This window comes from Ochotona curzoniae, unplaced genomic scaffold, assembly GCF_017591425.1.
Source record: "Ochotona curzoniae isolate NIBS_2020 unplaced genomic scaffold, NIBS_Ocur_1.0 contig_2364, whole genome shotgun sequence".
Lineage (NCBI taxonomy): Eukaryota > Metazoa > Chordata > Mammalia > Lagomorpha > Ochotonidae > Ochotona > Ochotona curzoniae.
This window is the reverse complement of record NW_024465434.1, coordinates 351,188-372,743: the sequence shown is the minus strand read 5'-3', so window position 1 is coordinate 372,743 and position 21,556 is coordinate 351,188. Positions and strand designations below refer to the sequence as shown.

The 21,556-nt window shown below is 43.1% G+C and overlaps 1 protein-coding gene across 1 annotated transcript in view; it reads left to right on the top strand.

The window, feature by feature from the left end:
* COLEC12 (collectin subfamily member 12) overlaps positions 1-12,449 on the top strand; it is a 177,857-nt gene extending 165,408 nt beyond the window's left edge. The window contains exons 9-10 of the mRNA XM_040974023.1: positions 9,869-10,014; positions 11,124-12,449. Coding sequence (XP_040829957.1) covers positions 9,869-10,014; positions 11,124-11,143 — 166 coding nt within the window. The 3' untranslated portion in view covers positions 11,144-12,449. The remainder of the gene's footprint in view (positions 1-9,868; positions 10,015-11,123) is intronic.
* Positions 12,450-21,556: the final 9,107 nt, after the last annotated feature.

Below are 21,556 nucleotides of genomic sequence, written 5' to 3'. Positions count from 1 at the left end.
GCTAATCCTCCATCTGGAGACTGACAGATACAGGAAAGCAGCAGACACAACAGTGTGGTGTTGCAGTGACTGATACCCCAGCAGCATTCAGCTAGCAGTGATCTGAGCTGCACCCACAGTCAGAACTCCACGAGAAAAAAAGGTGGGAAGGGGCATTCACTGGGAGTTCACTGGGAGGTGAAGCAAAAGAACTGCCCTTCCTAATGGTCTGTTTGATTTGACCAGGAGAAGAGAAAGGGTGGCAGATTCCAGACAGGCAGTGCAGCAACAGGGTGGATTTCACAGCCCAGTCTGGCCTCTAGAGCCGAATCGGGCGCCATTTTGTGCAGGGAGATAAAGGCTATGGGACAGGACTGTGCATGCACTGAACTGGGAGTAAATTCATTTCTGGCTCAGTAAACTACAACAGCAAAGCATCCTACAGGTTCCATCCAAGATAGGTCTAGGTAACACTCATACCTGATGACAAATAGATCAAGAACTCCAGTAGGGGCACGTCAGGCATTACTTTGTACAGTGTGGCAAAAATTTTAAGACCACAGGGACAACAGTGCTGAACTGGGAGAAAACTCACTGAGCTCAGAGCATTGCACTGATCCTACAGGGAAAATTATACCAAGTACAGCATCATGTGGGTCAAAATAGGTCCACGGGGCTCTCAGACCTAATGGCCAACAGGTTCCAGCAAAACCACCACCAACAACAGCCTAGCTATTTAGAACTTCTGGTATCACCCTAATCCTTGGAATTACTCCAACCAGCAATGGGAGAGAGGTTGTACAGACAATGGAGCAGCCTTAGCATGGTATCACAGGAGGTAGAGATTCATGAGCCAGGAGCAGGGGCTATGGGAGATCATGGTCAAAGTCTAAGATAAGAACCCAGGACTGGAACTCGCTGGAGGGAGTGGCACAAGTGACTGCAAACAAAGAGCCATGTATCAACCACAAAAAGTAAAACTGAATTGTCGACCTGTGAGTGGCACAGCTTAGAAACCTGCCCAAGGAGAATAATCTGCTAACCAGAAGTACAATGATGAAGAACAAGAGACAAAGGCACAATGGATATTACTGAAGACTCCCCTGCAAAGGAGCAAAACCCTGAAGAAGACATCGAGAAAATGGGGGATACAGAATTCAAAACACTTGTTATAAAACTTCTTACCAACAACAGGAAGCACATAAGCAGGCATTCAAGGAATTCAAGGAATATGTCACACTGGAAATGAATCGAATGAAAGCTGATGCATTAGAAATGAAGAATAGAATACAGTAGAGCAAACTAAAAGTACAGTGGAGAGTCTCCAAAGTAGAATGAATGAAGCAGAAGAGAGAATCTCAGATTTTGAAGATATTTCCTGTCACCTGAGGAAACAAAACCTGGAAGCAGAGCTGGGTCAGGCCAAAAAAAAAAAGTATTCAAGAATTGAAAGACACTATTAAAAGGCCAAATATAAGAGTTATGGAAGTTCCTGGAGATTCAGAAAGAGAAGCTGGGTTTAAAAATGTATTCAATGAAATAATAAGGGAAAATTTCCCCAATCTAGAGAAAGAATTGGGAAACAACATCTAGGAGGGGCACAGAACTTTCAATAGTGTTGATCAAAAGCGATCTTCACCAGAACACATGACCATCAAGCTCTCTTCAATCGAACATAAGGAAAAGATCCTCAAGTGTGCACATGAAAAAAAATCAACTGATATATAAAAGAATGCCAATTAAATTCAAAGGAATCCTCTCACAGGAAACTCTACAGGTCAGAAGAAAATGGAGTGACATATTCTAGCTTATAAAAGAAAAAAATTGTCCAGAATAACTTACCCAGCAAAGCTTTCCTGTGTTTTTAAAAATGAAATAAAATTCTTCCACAGTAAAGAAAATTTAAAAGAATATGCCTCTTCAAAACCTGCCCTACAAATGATACTGAAAGATGTTCTCTTGACAGAGAGGAGGAATAGCGCCCACCAAAACCAAAGGTAAATGTGAACATCCCGGTAAAATAACAGAAGACGGAATCAGTTAACAACCCATTACTAAAATGACAGGACCAAATTACTACCCATTCATATTATCCCTGAATGTAAATGGTTTAAACTCATCAATCAAACATCATAGATAAGTATACTTGATTTAAAAAAACAAAACCCACATATTTGTTACCTACAGGAGACATATTGCACCAACAAAGATCAGCAGAAACTATATCTCATGGATTTTTTTGTTTTTTGTTTTTTGTTTCATCTCTTCAAAACACTTTCTTCTGATTAAATTCTTCACTGACTTAGATCATACAGTAGCGTCATTTTCTTCAAGAAGGTTCTGGATTTTCTTTTTCATTTCTTCAGTGACACATTAGCCATTCAGTAGCATGTTATTTAACTTCATGGTATTTTTACTATTTTTCTCTTTTGTTGATTTTGTTTTGTGGCTTTTCATTTAAGGAGATGTATAATAACTGCATAATAGAGACTTTCATATCCAGATGTGAGGATACAATACAGTATACATCTCTACTTCCAAAGATGGACTTCCTATGAAACTGTTAACTATCCTGACAATAAGATGCTGGGCTCTCTGCCATTGTCCATGCCCACAATGACAGACATATGAGTCCTTATGAAGAACTATACACTAGTAATAACATAGGTGAACTCAGTGGGGCTGGTATAAGGGAAGGTATAAGGGAAATCCCACGACTATGAAGCTATATCATAAAATATTAATAATGAAGAAGTAAAATATTAAAATTTTTAAAGAGAGAGAGAGAGATTTAGTGAGACAGGTGGCCACACAGTAAGGTGGAACACTGGAGGAGTGCAGGTCTGCTTGTAGATGAGCCTCACACAGCCTTAAAGACAAGCAGACACCTGCCTGCTGCCCCGCCGGGTGCACTGTCTCTTCAGCACCTGCCTCTGGGGAGAGGAAAGTGCACCCTGGCTCTCAGGCATGTACCTGATACTCAGTAAAGATGCACTCTAGAGGCTTCAGCCCTCGTAGGAATTGGAGCAGGAGCAGGTTAAGTCTGGAGGCAGAGACCTGTTTGACCACTGAGAGCACCAGCATCTTTCTTCCAGGTAGTTTAGCTTGGGGGTATAGCTGAGAAAAATTCATCTCCTCTGCTTTTACCACTGCCATAAATGCAGAAAAGGTCTGGGTTAAACTCACTGAGAAATTCCATCCAAAGCTTTCCTCCAAGAAAACTCTTGATAGGCCCATGTGGAATGGACTGAGCAGAAACATTAACGCCCACACCAGCTCTCCCAGGCTGAAATTTCTCTCGTCACCAGCTCCTGCAAGAATTATGTGACTTAGAAGGACAGTGCCAACTGGGTCCCTCAGCCCCTGGGAAGGATCCCATCCTCAGACCCCTCAGTGGAGATGGTCCCCTCACACAGCCACCCTCAAAGGCTCCTGAAAATCCCAGCTGCTACAGCCCACATTCCCCACACAGGTTCAGGGTGCTTCTCAGTTTCCACCCACAGGGACACATATTCAAGGAAAGATCCCAGGATCGGGTTTTAAAAGCATGAATAAATAAGGCAGACCTCATATGAGGTCTGAGTAACTGAATGCTAACTTACTTTGACATGTCATAATAAACACTGCACAGTGCAGAGTGAGGCAGCACAGTGAAAGAGAGGAGCACAGCCTACAGGACCAGTGCAATCCACATTCCCACCCCTCACCCGATGCTCAGAGCTGCCATACTGTGCAGATGGCCTTGGCCTCAAGTGGACACTGAGTGCTGCACAAGTGCAAATGTTCATGAACTTAAACCATATACATGAGAGTCTTTGGAAAGTTCATGGAAAATATGTATGATAAAAACATTATGCATGATCTCCTAAACTTTTTTTGCACCATTATGAATTTATCATTCAATTGCATTTTCCACTACCTTCTTGAAATACCCTCATATATAAACCATTTGATACAGGAGTTGGCACATGGGAAGCACTTGAGAAATATTACCTGCTAGTATTGGTATTTTGAATGTTTTCATAATTCTAATTGCTAGTAACGACAGAATAAGGCTAACTAGAAATTCTGTGCTTTTACAGTATCCTGACAGATTCTACACTCAGAATCAGCCAGGTTTCAGCAAGTTTGTGGTGATGACAAAGCATTTCTCTGCCACAGCCTGGGAGGGGAGATTGGGCTGTAAAGCATGGGGGATCTCACCTAAACTCACCGTCACCCTCCCCATCTTGGTTTGGTGGCCCTACACACTGCTATCCCTTTCCTTTGCCGCCAATAATGCTTTTTAGCTCTGAAGACCATGAGAGATTGTCATGAAAAATTATGACAGCAACATATCAGATACTCTAAAAGTCCTGGAAATAGAAACTACAAGGTCTGAATCAAAAATAAAGCCCAAGGGATGATGTTGTGATATAGTAGATCAAACCTCCACTTACAGCAATGACATCCTATGTGGGTGCTGGTTCAATCCCAGCTGCTATATTTCCAATTCAGCTCCCTGTTAATGACCTGGGAAAGCAGAGGACGATGGCCCAAGTCCCTGGACCCTTGCATCCATGTGGGAGATCCGGAAGAAGCTCCTGGTCTCAGATAGGCTCAGGTCTGGCCATTTGGGAAGTTAACCAATAGATAGAAGATTCTCTCCCTCACATTGAACACTAGTAATTTTTCTAACAGCCAACTTGGCATTTATGGGTCACTTCAGCCAACAAATGACAAGTATGCATGCTTTTCAAGTCCCACTGGTACACTCACCAAGATATGTTCATTGTATGCCATAAAACATGTCTCAATACATTTGAGAGAACTAGAATTATATGTTAGGTTATGCTCTTTGAACAAATTAGAAACCAGTAACGGAAACCAAATATTCTAAAATGTTTGGAAATTAAAGGAAATGCTTTTAAATAACCCATGGATCAAAAAGAAATCATAAAGGAAATATGAAAGTACCTGGGAGAAACAAACACATCAGATTTTGTGAGATAAAGCCAAATATACAGTGTTTAGAGAGACACTAATAGCTTTAAAATTGGATATTAAAAATATTTCTATTGATTTGTGTTTTTACAGACAGAGAGGGAAAGGAAGAGAGGGGAGGAGAAGGGGACAGCACTAGCTCACTCCCTGGAGGGACGCAGTGGTCAGCACTAAAGCAGGTTGCAGCCAGGAGCAAGAAGACTTACCCTCACCTCCCCCTTGGTGGCAGAGGCCCAAACACTTGGACCATTTTCTATCACTTTTCCAAAGCCATTAGCAGGGAGTTGGATCAGAATTGCAGCAGCCAGGACATCAATCAGTACCAATATAGGATGCTGGCATTACAGACAACAGCCTCACACACTACACCACAATGGCAGAAACTAGTGATATTTTTTAAAGGCTGAAAAAAAATCAATGATCTAAGCTCCCATATTGCAAGGGTAGATAAAGTAACCAATAAATTAATACCTAAGCAAAATGGAAGGAAAGACAGAACAAAGAGCAGGAAGCCATGAGATTTAAAAAAAAAAAAAGTTATGATTGAAAAAACCGAGGTTATGTGGTAGAGGGCAGTTGTCAATCAAGGACATGTCAGAGCTGCCCAAGTGCCCTGGTTGGCAGTGCAGGTATGTTACTCAGCAGCTTGTCACTGTTGAAAGAAGCTACCTGCTAGGGCACAGCTCTGCGCACCTGCTCCAGGCAGCACTCTAAAACAGCTGTAAAAAAAAAAAAATCAGAAGAATGCATACCTGTTGCTATGCATTAGTTCACTCCCTGAACACCCACAGCAGCCTCTACCGGGTCAGGCTGAAGCTGTGAGCCAGGAACATCATTCAGATCTCCCCAACTACTTGAGAACCACCACTTCATTACCTGCCGTATCTGGACCAGCAAAAGCAAGAATCATGAGCTGGGACTGGGACTTGAACCCAGGCATTCTGACACGAGATGTGGACATCTTCAATGCTGGATCAAATATCCACTCCTAAGGTGGCTGCGTTAAGATCGTTCTCGACCTCAGATGATTGAAGACGTGACTTCAAACACACACCCGGATCTTCTCCAATCCTCTTGGCCACAGGACTTCATTTGGTGGAAATATACTGCTGGGTTACAAGTCCCAGCTTTCAGCTTTACACTGTGAGGGAAAATCCAGGTCGCAAATCTATCATGCAGATTGCTCCTAAAGCATCCTCTCATCCAGTAGTCACCTACTAGAGGTTTCATGGGGGATGGAGGTGAAGCACTGACTCAGGCCTCAAGAGAGGAATCTTCTGCAGTACAGACCCTCGTAGGAGGGGAAAAAAATTCTGCTACAATGAAATGCTTCCCACCACCCAGATTTTCCCATTTTGAGGCCATGCAGCCTCAGTCCGTTTTTCTTTTTTTTTTTTTATAAGATTGATTGACTGATGATTTATTGGAAAGTCAGATCTAAAGAGAGGAGGAGGGACAGAGAGGAAGATCTCCCATCTGCTGATCTACTCCCCAAGTGGCTGCAATGGCCTGCAATTGAGCTGATCCAAAGCCAGGAGCCTGGAGCCTCTTCCAGGTCTCCCACACAGGTGCAGGGTCCCAAGGCTTTGGACCGTCCTTGACTGCTTCCCCAGGCCACAAGCAGGGAGCTGGATGGGAAGTGGGGCCACTGGATTAGAACCAGCACCTATATAGAATCCTGGCACATGCAAAGCAAGGACTTTAGCCACTAGGCTACCATGCCAGGCCCAGCCTCAGTCTGTTTTTGTGGTCTATGAGAAAACATACCAAGTGAGGTTGAAAGGCTGTGTTCCAAGATTTCGAGTATCCACTCCTTTTCCCTTAAAGTTTTTGAGTCTTGCAGGGGCGCTACAGTGGTACAGGCGGCTGGAGTGCTTCTAAAGTTCCTGGCGTAGAGTATGATGCCCAAATACATGTATGTCATGCCCAGTCACCTCTTTGTGGTGAGAATCATAAGACACAGGGATTTTCCATCTTCACTTCAGTCACACTTCTCTCTGAAGTCTGCCTATGAATGAGATTAAAGTGCTGTTTAAGCTGACAATCTTCCAAATATACACCTATAGGGGAGGTTGAAAAAAGTTCATGGGAAATGTATATTGTGGACAAACCATGCATGAATTTCAAAAATTCTTGTACCATACTTTTCAATTTTTCATTTGTTTTCACTTTGTAAGGGAGACAACAATCTTCCGCTAACTGGTTCTCTCTGAATACCCTGGGGCTGGGCCAGAATGAAGCCAGGACCTGAAAACTCAATCTGGATCTGCAGCATGGTCGGCAGGGACACAGTATTTACTGCTTCCTAGAGTGTGCGTTAGGAGGCAGTGAGAAAAGCAGAGGCTCCAAGTAGACATTGCAGTATCCTTTATCCCAAACAGCATCCTAGCCACTCCACCAGACACTCGCTCCAACCTCGTTTCTATCCATTAACTCTTTGAAGTACCCTCAAACATCCTTTTATTTTCCCTGACATGCCCTGTCCTATTCTATCACACACAATGAGTAGTTTTGCCACAAGTCACTCTATGTGATTTTTAGCTTTCTGAAAGGTACACTTTGAGACTCCAGGCTTAGCCCCAAATTGCCCCTTTGGGCTATCCCACTGTCCTTCTGTGCTGGGCCCCCTCGGTCAGCTCCCACTCAATGCCCTGGAATGGCTTTTTCTGCTTTTGGTCCTATGGGGATCCTTGAGCCCTATGTGAGGAATCACAGTCACCTGTGGAAGGGTGGTAAAGCTTTCCTCCTTGTTCTTCCCTGGACTGTTACTCTGGACAATGAATCCTTTTTATCTACTTTCGAATCCATGGTGCTATCATTTTGTTGTTCTAATTCATATCAGTTGTTGACCTTATTTTGTGGTTTCTCATTTATGGGAATGTATAGTGATGCAGTAAGAGAGACTACAATATCCAGATGTGGGGATACAATGCAATATGCATCCATACTTCCAAATCAAAGATGGACTTCCAATGAAACTGTTACAAATGTGTTGACAGTGGGATGCTGGACCATCTGACATTGTCTGTACCAGCAATGTTGGGGCACACTTAAATAACAAACTGATGGAATCATTACTCCTTATAAAGGACTATACTATTGTAGCAACGTGCAGAAAATCAGTCAGGGTGCAGTGGGATCTTAGGGGGTTGAGGGAATCCCAGTCTATGAAATTGTACCATAAAATTTAAAAATTCAAAATAAAAATTTAACAAAATAAAAAATCACTTAAAAGAAGGGGGAAACACTAAGCATGTCTTCTAGCCCAAAAGAAGTCATGTTTATTAATTTCTCAATTAACTGAGAAATCAAGAACAGCAGATGTCCTATTATTATATATCCAGGAATCACAGACCCTACAAACAGATGTAGATTCCAACCCCCACCACTGACTGGCCGAAATGAAAGAAATGTGCATTCACCAAACTAGCCCAGACACCACTGACATCTCCAGAGTAGTTCTGCCAGGTAGACAGAAATATACACAAAAAGTTGGCTTCCTCTAACTTATCTTTGCATCACTGAGTTTCTGTGAGGTCACTGTTCATTTTCGCCCAATCTGATAAACTTGAACACAAGCTATTTTTCCTTCCAACTTCATCTCTGTCTGACCTCACCGTGACCGCCTGAGATTCCGAGTCCATCTGTGTCTTGTCTGTGCTGTGAGTGCTCTGAGAGCAGGCACTTACTTGGTCAGCTCCCTGCCTATTGCCCTTGTGGTCTAGATTGTAGTACATAGTACATACTCTGGGGGTGTCTGGGGCAAATGAGTATTTTCTAATTCTCCCCAGAACCATTTTTACTCCATTTCCTCTAGCTTATTTTTTCATCACTGGATTTCTTTGAGGTCACTATTCATTTCTCTAAATATCCTGAAGTACACATATGATGCGGGGTAGTTCAACTTTGCTTTTTTTTTTTTTTTTCCTGCAGCCCTGGAGTATAAACTTCAAGTGTTCTTTCCCACCACCCTCTGGTCTTAGGGTCCAAAGATGTGGGACTCCATGGGCTGTCTCCTCGAGTGACCCCAGGACAAACACCCTCGTGCTGATGGGCAAATGGGTCATAGTTGATAGGAAGCAGCTCTGGCTACAGCTGCTCTTTCCCAGCCTCCGTGGGAGGCAGGCTCCTCTCAGGTTCTAACCTTGTTGGTACATAAACCTGCACCTTCAGCATGATGGGGCCTACGAGAATTGAGTCTGGGAACACATCTGAGTTACTGCACAGAAACAGATTCAAGAACTGTTAGCCCTGGCCATGTGCCATGCTGAACAGCCACATCCAAGTGAACAAGCAAGCCTCGAATGAACTCATCCTAAAGAAAACTTGTTTTTAAGAATCTCTCCAAAAAAAAAAAAAGTAGTGACATGTATGAGTCATTTTCAGGAGGATTAAATTACTATTTCTTTCTAAAGCCATCAACCATGTACAGCTTAGCCAGAGAACTGTAACCAGTTGTCTGTAATTGTAGGTTCTTGCAAATGTTTTCCAAGGGTCTCCTGCTTCTTCTTCCTGACACGTTGCCTTGGAGATACTGAAATCGAACTCCTGCACATATACATGTCCATGCAGAAGTCAGCATTCAGTACACGTTAGAGAGTCATTCATCTGTGCCAGAGAAGGATTCATTCCCTCAGCACTGTGATGGTGAAAGTCAACAAGTAGATTTCACTGTGGAAAACAAAAACAATAAACCCAGGCTGCACACAACCCAGCCAAACAGCTACTGCTTTTGCTGAAGAACGAACATGCACTGCTTTTTAAACAATGCATTTTCATCCTAGGACCAAAGATACACACATCAGTTTTGTTTTTCACATTTCTCTGCTGTTATTGAGTAAAGAAAATCTCTGCATTACTGAGCAAATAACATCCCCCCCCCCTTTTTTTTCTCTCTTTATAAAAGAAATTGGAAAGCTGGGCAGCCAGACAACTGGGATCGTGGCCAAGGGCCAGGAGAAGACTGTGCGGGATTGATTTATGCTGGACAGTGGAATGATTTCCAATGTGATGATATCAACAACTTCATTTGCGAAAAAGACAGGGAGACAGGTGAGTGGGCTCTCAAGGGAATCTGAGGGCAGCTGTGGAGTTTAGTTCCTGTTGCAGAAGGAGAGGCTGTCAAGTGGAAGGGAGCCAGCTAAAGATTCTGCAATTAGGTTCTAGGCCTGGTTTTGTCACCTAGTAGCTGGGCAGTTTATTAACCTCAGGAGAAATGATAGTGTTTTCCTTATGGAGTTTTTACATGATTTCATTTACTACACCCCTCTGTGAAATGGGCACGTTGATTTCCTTCATCAGAACCAGATTTCCAGGTTGGAGTGAGCCATGAAACAAATGGTGGGTGATGTTCCTTTGGAAGGTGTAGAAGATGTTCTAAAACCTGGTAGCTCTAAATTATATGACTTTGTGAAGAAGTGAATTCTGTGAATTTGGTGAATATTAGGGGAATGACATGATTTATAAATTTTATTTCAATAAAGTCACTGTTTTTAAAAAAAACCCTCAAAAATATGAAGAGATCTCAAAAATTTGTGGAAATATAATGAAAAGATAAATTTTGGGTGTCAGAATGTCTTTGGAATCCATGCGCCTGAAGGAACTTCAAAAGGCTTGTGAAAAAAAGTATCACAAAAAAGCCATGCATGGATTTTTCACCAAAATACACTTATCTTTTAATTCCATTTCCATAAACTTTTTGGGGCACATTCATATTTTGGCTCATTATTTTCAAAACAGCATGGCATACCAGTTCTCCATAAATCCAGTCAGTAGTCTGTTATTGATCACCTTTGTTGGGTCAGGCATTGCTCCATGTATTAGACACGTTACCAACCAAAGGAACACACAGCCTGTTTGACTGACAGGAAGAAACACAGAGAGCTAAGTAAGAGGTTATAATAGATGTTGACAAGTCACCGAGATATTCCATCTGTTCCTTTGCTTGCCTACTTCAGATAAGAATTAGAGTGCAACTGCCCCAGAATGGGCTCTTCCAAAATGAAAGTTGGCTTTTATTTAACCTAACAGCTTCTAGACATTCCTATGAAAAAAAAACTAACACTGTTGGATGATACAGTTTAGATGCATTCCTATAAAAATGAATGTTTTGAGAATTATACATTAACTTACTCATTTCACTTCTTATTCCTCTCTTTTAGTACTGTCATCCGCAGTGTAATGGACTCAGCTGTAATCATGTGAGCAGACACTCAGATGGCTTGCCAAGGCAAAGAACACTCGTTTCTGATGACATCACCTCCTCATCACACTGGGAGGAAAAAAACACTGAAAATCAATTCCTGGAAAAAAAGCAATGCTTGTTTTACTGCCATCCACCGTTACTCAAGAACTTAGGAATTCAAAGTCACTCCTAGATGATGCGTTGATTTTCAGTGTGCAAATGGACTGCATCACATAGATTTTTCTTGGCTGATAACCACACCATTATGCAAATTACATCTTCCAAAGTATAAAATGCTCCAGTCAGGAAAAAAAAAACACCATTGGTTGATGAGCTATAGGAAGAATTTAAAACACACTGTGTAAACATTACCTTAACATGTCTAAAACACAAAATGTAGGAAAGATGCAGATATGCAAATATATAGGCCAACTTTTAGAAATATACTTAAAGAGCTTTTAAAACTTTGTATTTTTGTACAAAATATTTACCTTTTACAATTATTTTTTTCATAATTTTTACCAATATAATACATGGAGCCAAAGAAAACAATGATGGTACTAATAAAAACTCACAGGGCTACTTGTCAGCTTTAATTCTACCCAGCGGCAGAGACTTTTTTTCAGTTCTGGTTTTTAAAATGTTAAATGTACGCATGTAGACACAAATGTATGTGCTAGTGTAACATCAATTGGGAGACACCTGCAGATTTGACCAGTTACAAGCACATGCATGGCTCCATCAAGAGGCGCTAAGCCCTGATCCCATCAACAACCCACATTCACGGTGTGCCCCTGGCTAGCCCGGGGAAGCAGGCACCTTGTGACATGGTTTTATTTCATTTGGGTGGAGTTGAGGGTGGCGAGAGGGACAGAATGCTTGGATCTTACTATCCAGAAGACCCTGTTTCATGGCTGAGGTAAAGACAGACATGCTAGCAGGCCCACACCAGAGCTGGCATTAATGATCAGGAAAGTATTTCATCATATTGGCCAAAGACAGAGATGCTAGAAAGATGGGGACCAGCTAGCTGTGTGCCACCTGGAAAAGTCCTTTTCTTGAAGTCCCCAAAACCTACCTCCAAGGCCCATGCATGATGAAACATAAGAATAAACTGAAGCCACTGTGCTGGACTTGTCTATAAAAGAGCCTTTTCTTGGAGCCCATCTCTCCTTATCACTGAAAAAGTCTAACATGAAAAGTCCTGAGATTAAGTCATGAAGTACAAGTAGACTTTAACTACTTCATGGAAAAGCTTCATTAGAAATTTGATTTGGTGGTCCCAGCACAGTAGCCTAGCTGCTAAAGTCCTCGCCTTGAACATGCCTGGATCACATATGGGCACCAGTTCTAATCCAAGCAGTCCTGCTTCCCATCCAGCTCCCTGCTTGTGGCCTTGGAAAGCAGTCGAAGACAACCCAAAGCCTTGGGACCTTGCACCCATGTGGGAGACCCAGAAGAGGCTCCAGGTTCCTGGCTTCAGATCGGCACAGCTCTGGCCATTGTGGCGGCTTGGGGAGTGAATCATCGGATGGACAATCTTCCTCTCTGTCTTTCCTCCTATCTGTATATCTGACTTTTAAATAAAAATAAAATTTTTAAAAATCTTAAGAAAGAAATTTGATTTGGTACAAAACAGCTAAAACCCACACATCATTTTCTCATAATACACATTTTCCATGAGCTTTATAAAGAACCTTTATATGCATGAATTTTAAAAACTTTCTGCACCAAAATATTAATTCCATTTTTGAAAAACTGAGCCTCAAAGGTAAGACCTGCAGTCATTAAGTTCCGCCTCCTCTCCTGCCTAGGGTCTTCCCAGGTCCACATGTCCCAAGTGAAACAGGAGACAAGCACAGAGGCTTCCTGTCAGACCTGCAGCGGGGTGGCATGCTGGGCTCTGCCCATGACCACAATTCATGCCATTTTGTAACCCAGGAACAGTGACCCCCATCAGCACCTCCAGGCCCTGATCTCCCATCTGTGTGCCCTGCTCAGGCTGCCACTGGACTCCCATACCTCTCCCAGCTCAAGGACTTGTACAAGTCAACTTGGTCCTCTTTTTCCCAAGTCTCAGTTGGGAGTCTATCTTCAAAGGAAACTTGAACTATTGAATGCCATCATCAGAATGTAGTAATACTGGTTTCCACTGCTCAGATCATTCTCTCCCAGCCCTAATTACTATGAGGACTTCTTAGCAGGGACTGTACAACATGCTACAGTCAGACCATTTCAAACAATTCCCCCACAGCCCAATGAAGTAGGCCTAAGGACAGTCCCCATTTTACGAGGACTGGGGTTACCCTTGCTGAGTAGTGAGATAGGATTCAGATCCAAGCTCTGAAAATGCTTTTCCCTTCTTTAGCAAATCTGGATCCCTCTTTATGATACAGCAAATAAAGTCAGGTGATTAATGTACCATCTAACCTGTCCCAGTGCATCTCTGTATTTAGATGACTCTACACCTGGTTTCTGTTCATCTCCTGCTGCTCTTATGCACAGCAGAGTTTTAGACACCTGACTTGCTGTGTCCTATGAGAAGACAGAACAAAACAGAAACAATTCCTCTTCTAGCATCCATGTTTATCTCCTCTCCCTAAGCCATCCCTCCAAAAGTAGAGCAGCTGGAATCTGAGCTACACACACAACAAACAGTAAGAAATGCTCCCATTTGAAAGCAAACACACACATACACGAAACAGCCGTGTAAGGATGCAGACAGCCATTATAGACCAGGTAACAATATCAGCATGTGTGTCTTGAGTCGGGTGACAAAGAAATCCTTCCCTGAGAGCAAGCATGGTAACCCATTTATGACTCAAGATCATATTCAGTACTTTCAACATATGCACCTCTCCAAACACATCTCTCTGGATGCACCTCCTGTTCCTGCTTTAGAAATAAGCAAACAGAAGCTCGGATTCAACACTTGCCTGTTGCTCACATTTTTCTAACAGTCACCTTGGGAAAAACAAAGCTGACCAGATTTTGCATACTTATGTCTCTAAATGCAAATCCACTAGCCCCTAACCTCTGCTTAAAATTACCAAAGAGGCTGGTGTGGTAGTGTATCAGACTAATTCTGCATCCACCTTTGACAGAATCTCATTGGGGTGCTGGTTCATGTTCTGGCCGCTCTACTGCCCATCCAGCTCCCTGCTTATGGCCCAGGAAAGCAGAAGAGGATGGCCCAAAGCCATCATACAGGTTACTCTGCACCTGTATGAGAGACCCAGAAGAAGCTCCTGGCTCCTGGCTTCAGTCCAGCTCAGCTCAGCTCAGCTCAGCTCATTGTGGCCATTTGGAGAGTGATGCAGCATATACGAGACACCTCTGTCTCTCTTCCTCTATATATAAAAATCTGCCTTTCAAATAAAAATCAAAAATGAATTAAAAATCCACCAAAGGATCCCACTTGTCTTCAGGACACACGTGGAAGGGCAATGAAGCCCTCCCTCCCTGGCTTCCAACTCTGTCTCTACCTTCCCTCCTTTGCTCACTCATTAAAATAGCCACACCAAACTACCTACTCCTTCTCCACCCATCACCTGGATTTTGTTTCCCTACCTTTGGTATCTAAAAAGCATTTCTGTTAACACTCAGCTCAATCATCACTTCTTGTGTGAATCCTTTCTGAACAAACCTGCTCTGAGGAACAACAGATTCCTCCCTCCCAGGTCAGTACTGGGCAGCGGGTATCTGAGAAGAAAGCTTCCACTGGCTCATTGAAAAGCTTGACAATGAACAGATTAAGAAATCAGAAAGGTGAATGGCCAGTGATGGAATCTGAAAAAGATCTAGGGGTGAGGGAAGCTAAGCAGGAGAAACAAAGGAATGCATATTGCTAATAGTTGGTTACACACAGAGACATCTTCAAAAAGCACATGGAAATGAGCAATAGGAAAATTGCATGGATTTCTCTCTTTTTGCACCAAAATAAACATCTTTTCATTTCATTTTCTGTGGACTTTAAATTATCCTATAGATGAGTATAAGAATAAATGGAAGTCTGAGTGAAAAGAGTCCAACAGCAAGCCAGGTTTGTTTTTACCAAAACATGGGCCCGAGACAAGATAAGCTCTAGAATCTTTTTCTAAGCAGCAGTGTGATGGTTTGTTTCACTTCCTGCTGTCCTGTTCTAGTTACAAGGACAGGTGGCCCTCTCAGTCTAAGAAGAGATTTGCACGATTGCTCCATTCTCCTGGAATGAATCCCTTTGTGGCATGCCACTGTATTTGTTTTGTGAATTGCAAGGCAGAAGGCAACAACAGTTTTCTGCACTCCAACTTTCCTCCATCCCCTCATTCAGATAAGTTGTAGTGGGCCAGTGTTACACTCGATGGGCTAAAGGCCAGAAGAACTCAGCCTTCCAAAGCCCAACTTTTAATTTCTCAATGGATTCCCTCTAATGATAGCAGGTCTCCATGAATGAATATATGAATGAGCTCTCCCAATCTCAGTCCAGCCCTGCCTGCCATAGCTAAGGCTGTGTGTCCCAGCTTCTTGCCTCCTCCAGGAACTTATTAGCTTTGAGTTTGCAACAGCAGGGATCACTATGAAACCCAGGTGGGAGTCAACTGCCATAACTGGACTTCTTCCAACAATTCATCCAGATCATTAAATGGACTTAACCAAAGGGTCTCCATTTAGTCCTCTTGACCAGGAATGAAGAATTGTCCCTTGGCCAGTCTTCCAACATCTGCTGCCAGAACTTGCTGTGTTTTTTAATCATCACTCATTGCCCATACCCCCCTTGATATTATGCCTAAAAGCTACAGAAATTTGGAAGAGTCTTAAAATCAATTCCTATGCAGTGGCGCAAAGGAGCTGGGCCAGTCATGGCTTAAGTGCAAAGTGCTGGCTCTTTAGCTATAACAGCACCCACCATGGGTTAGGAGTTTGACATATTTTCTCCTTGGTTTTTGTTACTGAATTACAGGGAAAAAAATATTTTTTGCAATAGTATTTAAGAGGCAGTGAGAAAAATAAAAACACAGAGAGCTCAGCTTTCTGGTTTATTTCCCAAGTATTTTCAACTGCTGAATCTGGCCCATGGCCCAAACTAGAAGCTCAGTCTAGATCTCCTAAGTGGGTGGCCATGTGAGCCATCATCACTGCCACCTAGAGCCCAGATGCTAGAATCAAAAGTTAGAGCCAGATATCAAACCTAGATACTCCAGTATGGGACATGGACAAATTGCTAGGCTCAAAACATGCCCCAAGAATTAGTTCCAGCATCTATACAAGAAATTTGAAGATAGGACAGTTCCAGAGATTTTCCCAAGAATTGAAATTAGAATTATGGCTAATCTCACTTCTAGTCCTGTTCTCTAAGAGTGACCTTATGGACAGCCTGCCCTGTTGCATTCCAATTTGTTCTGCTTGGCTCTAAAAAATGAGGTAAATGACCAAGAATATCCTCTTTCTAACCAAACCTGGAAGATATTGTAGGAATCCTGATTTGACACTTTGGATGAAAGTATTAACCAATCCCTTCACTGCCAATGAACAAATAAGAGTCCATTTGGCTTCTGCTGCCCTAGCCATCAAGGGATGGCAAACTGAGTGATGCCACCCTCAATTCTGGAGTAGCTGGACCTCTCCTAAAATTCCCTGGTCTCACTGACCTTGAATAAATCCATCAGGGGCTTTGGAGCCCAATGGGCTCAGGTTAGAACCCTGTTCTCTTCTTACTGTGGATATATTCCAGGAAGTGGTAAAAGGTTCCAGGTCTTCTCCAGGCCACAGAATGAACAAGCACATCCTGCTGCAGTTGGAAGACCAACAACACTTCCTTTCCAAATATTGATCAAGGGTGACAGGAGAAAAAAAAAAAACTAAAAATTACACAGTCTCTGTTCTCTTCATCCTGTAAATGCTACAAACAATGAATTTGTACCCCTTTCTCTGTTACTCCATTCCTGAAGTATCAGAGTAGAGGCTTCCAACAACTTCTATCGATTCCAGATATGGTCGCTGAAACACAGACCCGACCTGGATTAATAGCCTGAATTAGATGAAGGCCTCTTTCTCTCCCACTGAACGTTAAAGTGCTCTTCAGAAAGTTTGTGGAAAAATCCTTTTATTTAGACCAGGAAAAGCTGAAATCCATGTACCACCAATTTTATTAAATTCAATTAATTATTTATTTCTTAAGGGTGAAATGAGCACAAGAGATAGAGATAGAGCTATCTTCCATCCATTGTTCCCTCCACAAAGGACCAGGTAAAAGCCAGTATCCAAGAAGGCCATGAGTCTCCCACAAGGGTGACAGGGATACAAGTATGTGGGTCATCTTCCACTGCCTTCCCAGAAACATCAACAGAGAGCTAAATCCGAAGCAGAGACGCTGAGATTCAAACTGTTACTCTAAAGTGGGAAATCAGGGTTGGAAAGACTGCTTAACCCACTACACCACAATGCCTGTAGTTTTTGCATAAGTTTTCTTTCTGAAAGTTCTAAGTATACATAGACTTCTAATTTCTTTGCACCAAAATAAACATATTTAAAATTCTCATTGTCCAAGAACTTTTGTTAGTACTCTCATATGCACATATTCAGTCCAGAAACCATACTCCTATTGTTGTTCCACCAACCACAGGCTAACACCTTTATTCGCCTTCACCACAAAGGCTCAACAGCACAGCCACATCCCAGGCAGCAGGCTGAAGGGAGAAGTGGGAAGTGAGAGTTGTCACTAAGGGCAGAAATTGCATACCTCCTGTCCATCAAACAGCCTTACCTAATTGCAAGGGAGGCTGAAAAATAGTCTTTTATGTGGGAAACATGGTCATTGACTGAGCTAAAAAAAAAAAACAACGTTTTGCCATGAAACGAGGAGGGAATAGGTATGAATGGAGGAAGAACATAAGTGGTAACTACACTACCCAAAGCCACCCATGCTAAACCACCCCACCAATAACTTATTTTCTATCTGCCCCCACCATGTTTCCTTGGTGAGTTAAGTTCCTGACTCTAACCCCTACACCTCCTTGGTCCTGCCCACTCTAGCATGTAACCTGGCTGCTGCCTCTATGGGAAGAGTATACTTTGCTGCCCCTTGATTTGTCTCACCCATGTGACCTGTTTTGTCCACTACTGGCTCGTGTGAAATAGCCAATACCTTGAAAGGAACTAACACAACCACTTTGTCCTCACATACAGCTGCCATCACTATAATTAGAGCCACCTCCACATAGCTGCTGCCCTTGTGGCCTGGGCCCTAGAGAGTAGACAAATACAGAACAAAGCTGCCCCAGCCTAAACTGACGTTGGATGAGAAGCACAGCCAGCCCAGCTCCAGTGCCAGTAGCAAAGGCATCCCGCCAACCCACAGGCCTGGGAGAATACATATTCAATGCTATACACAGGTCACATCCCTAATCTAAAAATCTAAGTTATGGAATATTCCAAAATAAAAAACCTTTTGCAGACTAGCATGATACCACAAATGGAAACTGTCACTCCTCATCTGATGGGTCACGGTCAAAACACAGGCGTACAAAAAAAAAAAAACCTCAGACCTCTATTTCCCAGCTATCACTTCATGTATGTGTGAATATTCCAAAATCTGTAAAGAGTCCAAAAGTCAGTAGCACTTCTGACCCTAAATGTTTCAAGCTAGGTATATCTGGCTTGTAATACTCCATCACGATTTTAGGGGTTGTTCATTACACAGCACTCATGAGTCAACAGCTAACTACCACAAATGCCTGAACCCTCACCCATGGGCATTCTGGGTCATTATTTTCCTTTTCTCACTCCAGATCCTTACCCCACTCTTTTGCACTTTTCTTGCCTCAGGAAGTGGAGTGTTACAGGCTCTCTTGATGTCTGGCTTCCCAAACTGGGTCTAGATAAGGACAGGCAAAGGGAAAGAGAGAGAATGAATATGAATTATTTCCCTAGCTTCCTCCGTGAAGGTCCCCAGAGATAGGTTACACCCATCCTACCAGAGGCCACATCTCCTGTCAGTTGATCCAGCGATTCTCTCTCTCTCATATATTAAGAAACAGAGTTCTAAATGAGTCTATAGGTAATGTGAGTTTTTACTAATGTTTATTCCTTAAAAGAAATAAATAGTAAATGAAACCACTGAGGGCATGTCACAGTGGACAAGCCAGCCACTGCCTGTCCTTGGTGGTGCTACTCTTTGTGAGCCTCTGTGAAACTGCCTACACAGCTGAACTTGGGTTGCCACTGCCTGTCTCGCAGCAGTCCCCTCCGCCCTGTCCCCTTCCTTCCCAGCTCCCCACATACCTAACAGGAGACCCTAACACCAATGGAGGCACAGGTGAGTCCAGAGTGGCAAAAGGCTCTACAGGGAGACAACTGAGCCAACAGAGCACTTTGAGGCCTTTTGTAAAACAAAACAAAATGAAAAACTTGGCTATCATAGGGCCTTTAGGAAAAGGTTCCAGGAAAAATAAATAAAATCTGCCTGCAGCATAAGGACATCATGGCCAGGCCCACCCCAGGATGAGATAACAGACTGCATGCTTAGCACCATTTACACAGCTCAGCAAAGCCTGCACACTGACGCTGCTTAGGAAGGTTTATAAAAAGTCCTAAAAGATACACTTCTTTCACCGATGTTAGCCTGTCCCAGAACCAACAGCCCTTTTCACTGTGATTCCTCTTCCAAGAGCATTCCTCGCTAAAGGCACTTTAGGGCACTCTCACAAACAAACCCCTTTATCTACTCACAGCACCACTTCGTTGGCTGTTTCTTCAAATTAGCAACTTCAACTGCTCAAGGGTTTCATGTGATAGTCAGAGATCTCCTAGTCTTTGGAGCTCCCACTTGCTGGGTTCATTCCCTAAGTATCCACCATGGTCAGAACTGGGCCAGGCTGAACCAGCAGCTGAGCCTGCAACCCAGGTCTCCCACATGAGTGGCAGGGATCCAAATGCTTGAGCCGTCCCTGCTGCCTCCCAGAGTCAGCACTAGCTGGATCCAGGAGCCAGAGCTCAGATACACTGATGCGGGAGGCAGATGTCTTCCCCTCTAGGCTAATTACCCATCCAGAGCCGTAGTCTCTAGAATCTTCTACTACTGATCATTTTACTCCGTTTTCTATTGCTATAACCAAACAGTATAAAACAAGTCATTATAAAGAGCAGAGGCTGGTGGGACACACAGTTCTGGAGATTGGTGAGGGCTTTTCTTGCTATTTCATAACATGACTGAGGGCATCATACAGAGCAGGTCGTCTCCTCTTATAAAGGATTATTGTCCAACCCCTGAGACCTCATTAAATCCTACTCACCTCCCACGTGCCCTATCTTCAAATATCATTCATGTGTGAATTCGGGAATCACACTTCCATAACATGAGCTTTAATGGGCACACACATTCAAAGTGTAGCAACTAGGTACCCAGAATGAAATGAAAACCCAGAATGTTATCAGGACACTCTACTCCTTGGGAGCTCTTGAAATCAGCCATACCACCAGAGGTGCATCTGACCTCAGAAGCAAGATTTCTGGGTGGGAGAAGTCCCACATGGCACACAGCACACAGAAAACCACGGCAAAGGTCTCCAAGGACCCAAAACCAAAAAAATCAGTCCTCGTGCTCATTTTTCTGGAACTCTCCACAGCATGGAAAACTGAACAGGCTTTCCTGTGAGCCCCACACACACTGTTTGTTTTTGCAGAGCTGGCAGGAGGCTCAAGTCCTCTTGGCGGGGCCCTGCGCTGTGTTCTTAATCAGCTCCTCCTCGGCTTCTTCTCCCAGGTGCTACTTACAGCTGTTATCCAGGGTTTCTCCTGAAGCCCTTTCCCTTTCCTTCATCGGCTGGATGAAGAAAACAAATGGAATGCCAAACCAATCTGTGTTTAATTTGATCTGGAGTGTTTCATGTTTAGTTTCTACAAAAATGCAAACAAACAAAATGCAAGCAGTTTTCCTTACATACTATTCTTGGTTTGATATCAAATCAGAGAAATCATAGTTTACCTGTAAACTCAAAATCACAACTCATGTATAAGTTCAAAATCAAACTTTCTAGAGCCTGGAGTGGAGACAATGTCTGTTAAACAAAGCTTTGTGGCCACTGTGGGCAGGGCATTGAGAAAGAAAGTGCTGAGCTCCCAAGAGAGACAGGAACTCAAAGACTCAGCAGAGCTGACACCATGGACTAAGAAACGGGAAAAATCACAGGATGATGAAAAAAACGTTTCTCCACTTTAGAAAGAAAGAAAAGGGGTAGGAGGAAGAGGAGGAGGGTGGAAAAGAAGAGGAAAGGAATGAGGAGGGGGAAGGGGGAAAAGAGGAGGCAGAGCGTAAGAAAGAGGGGAAAGAAGAAAGGAGGGGAACAGAGGAAGGGGAAAAGAGAAAGGAGGAAGAGAGAGAAGGGAGAAAGAGAAAGGGGAAGAGGATGAAGGAGAATGAGGATGGGGAAA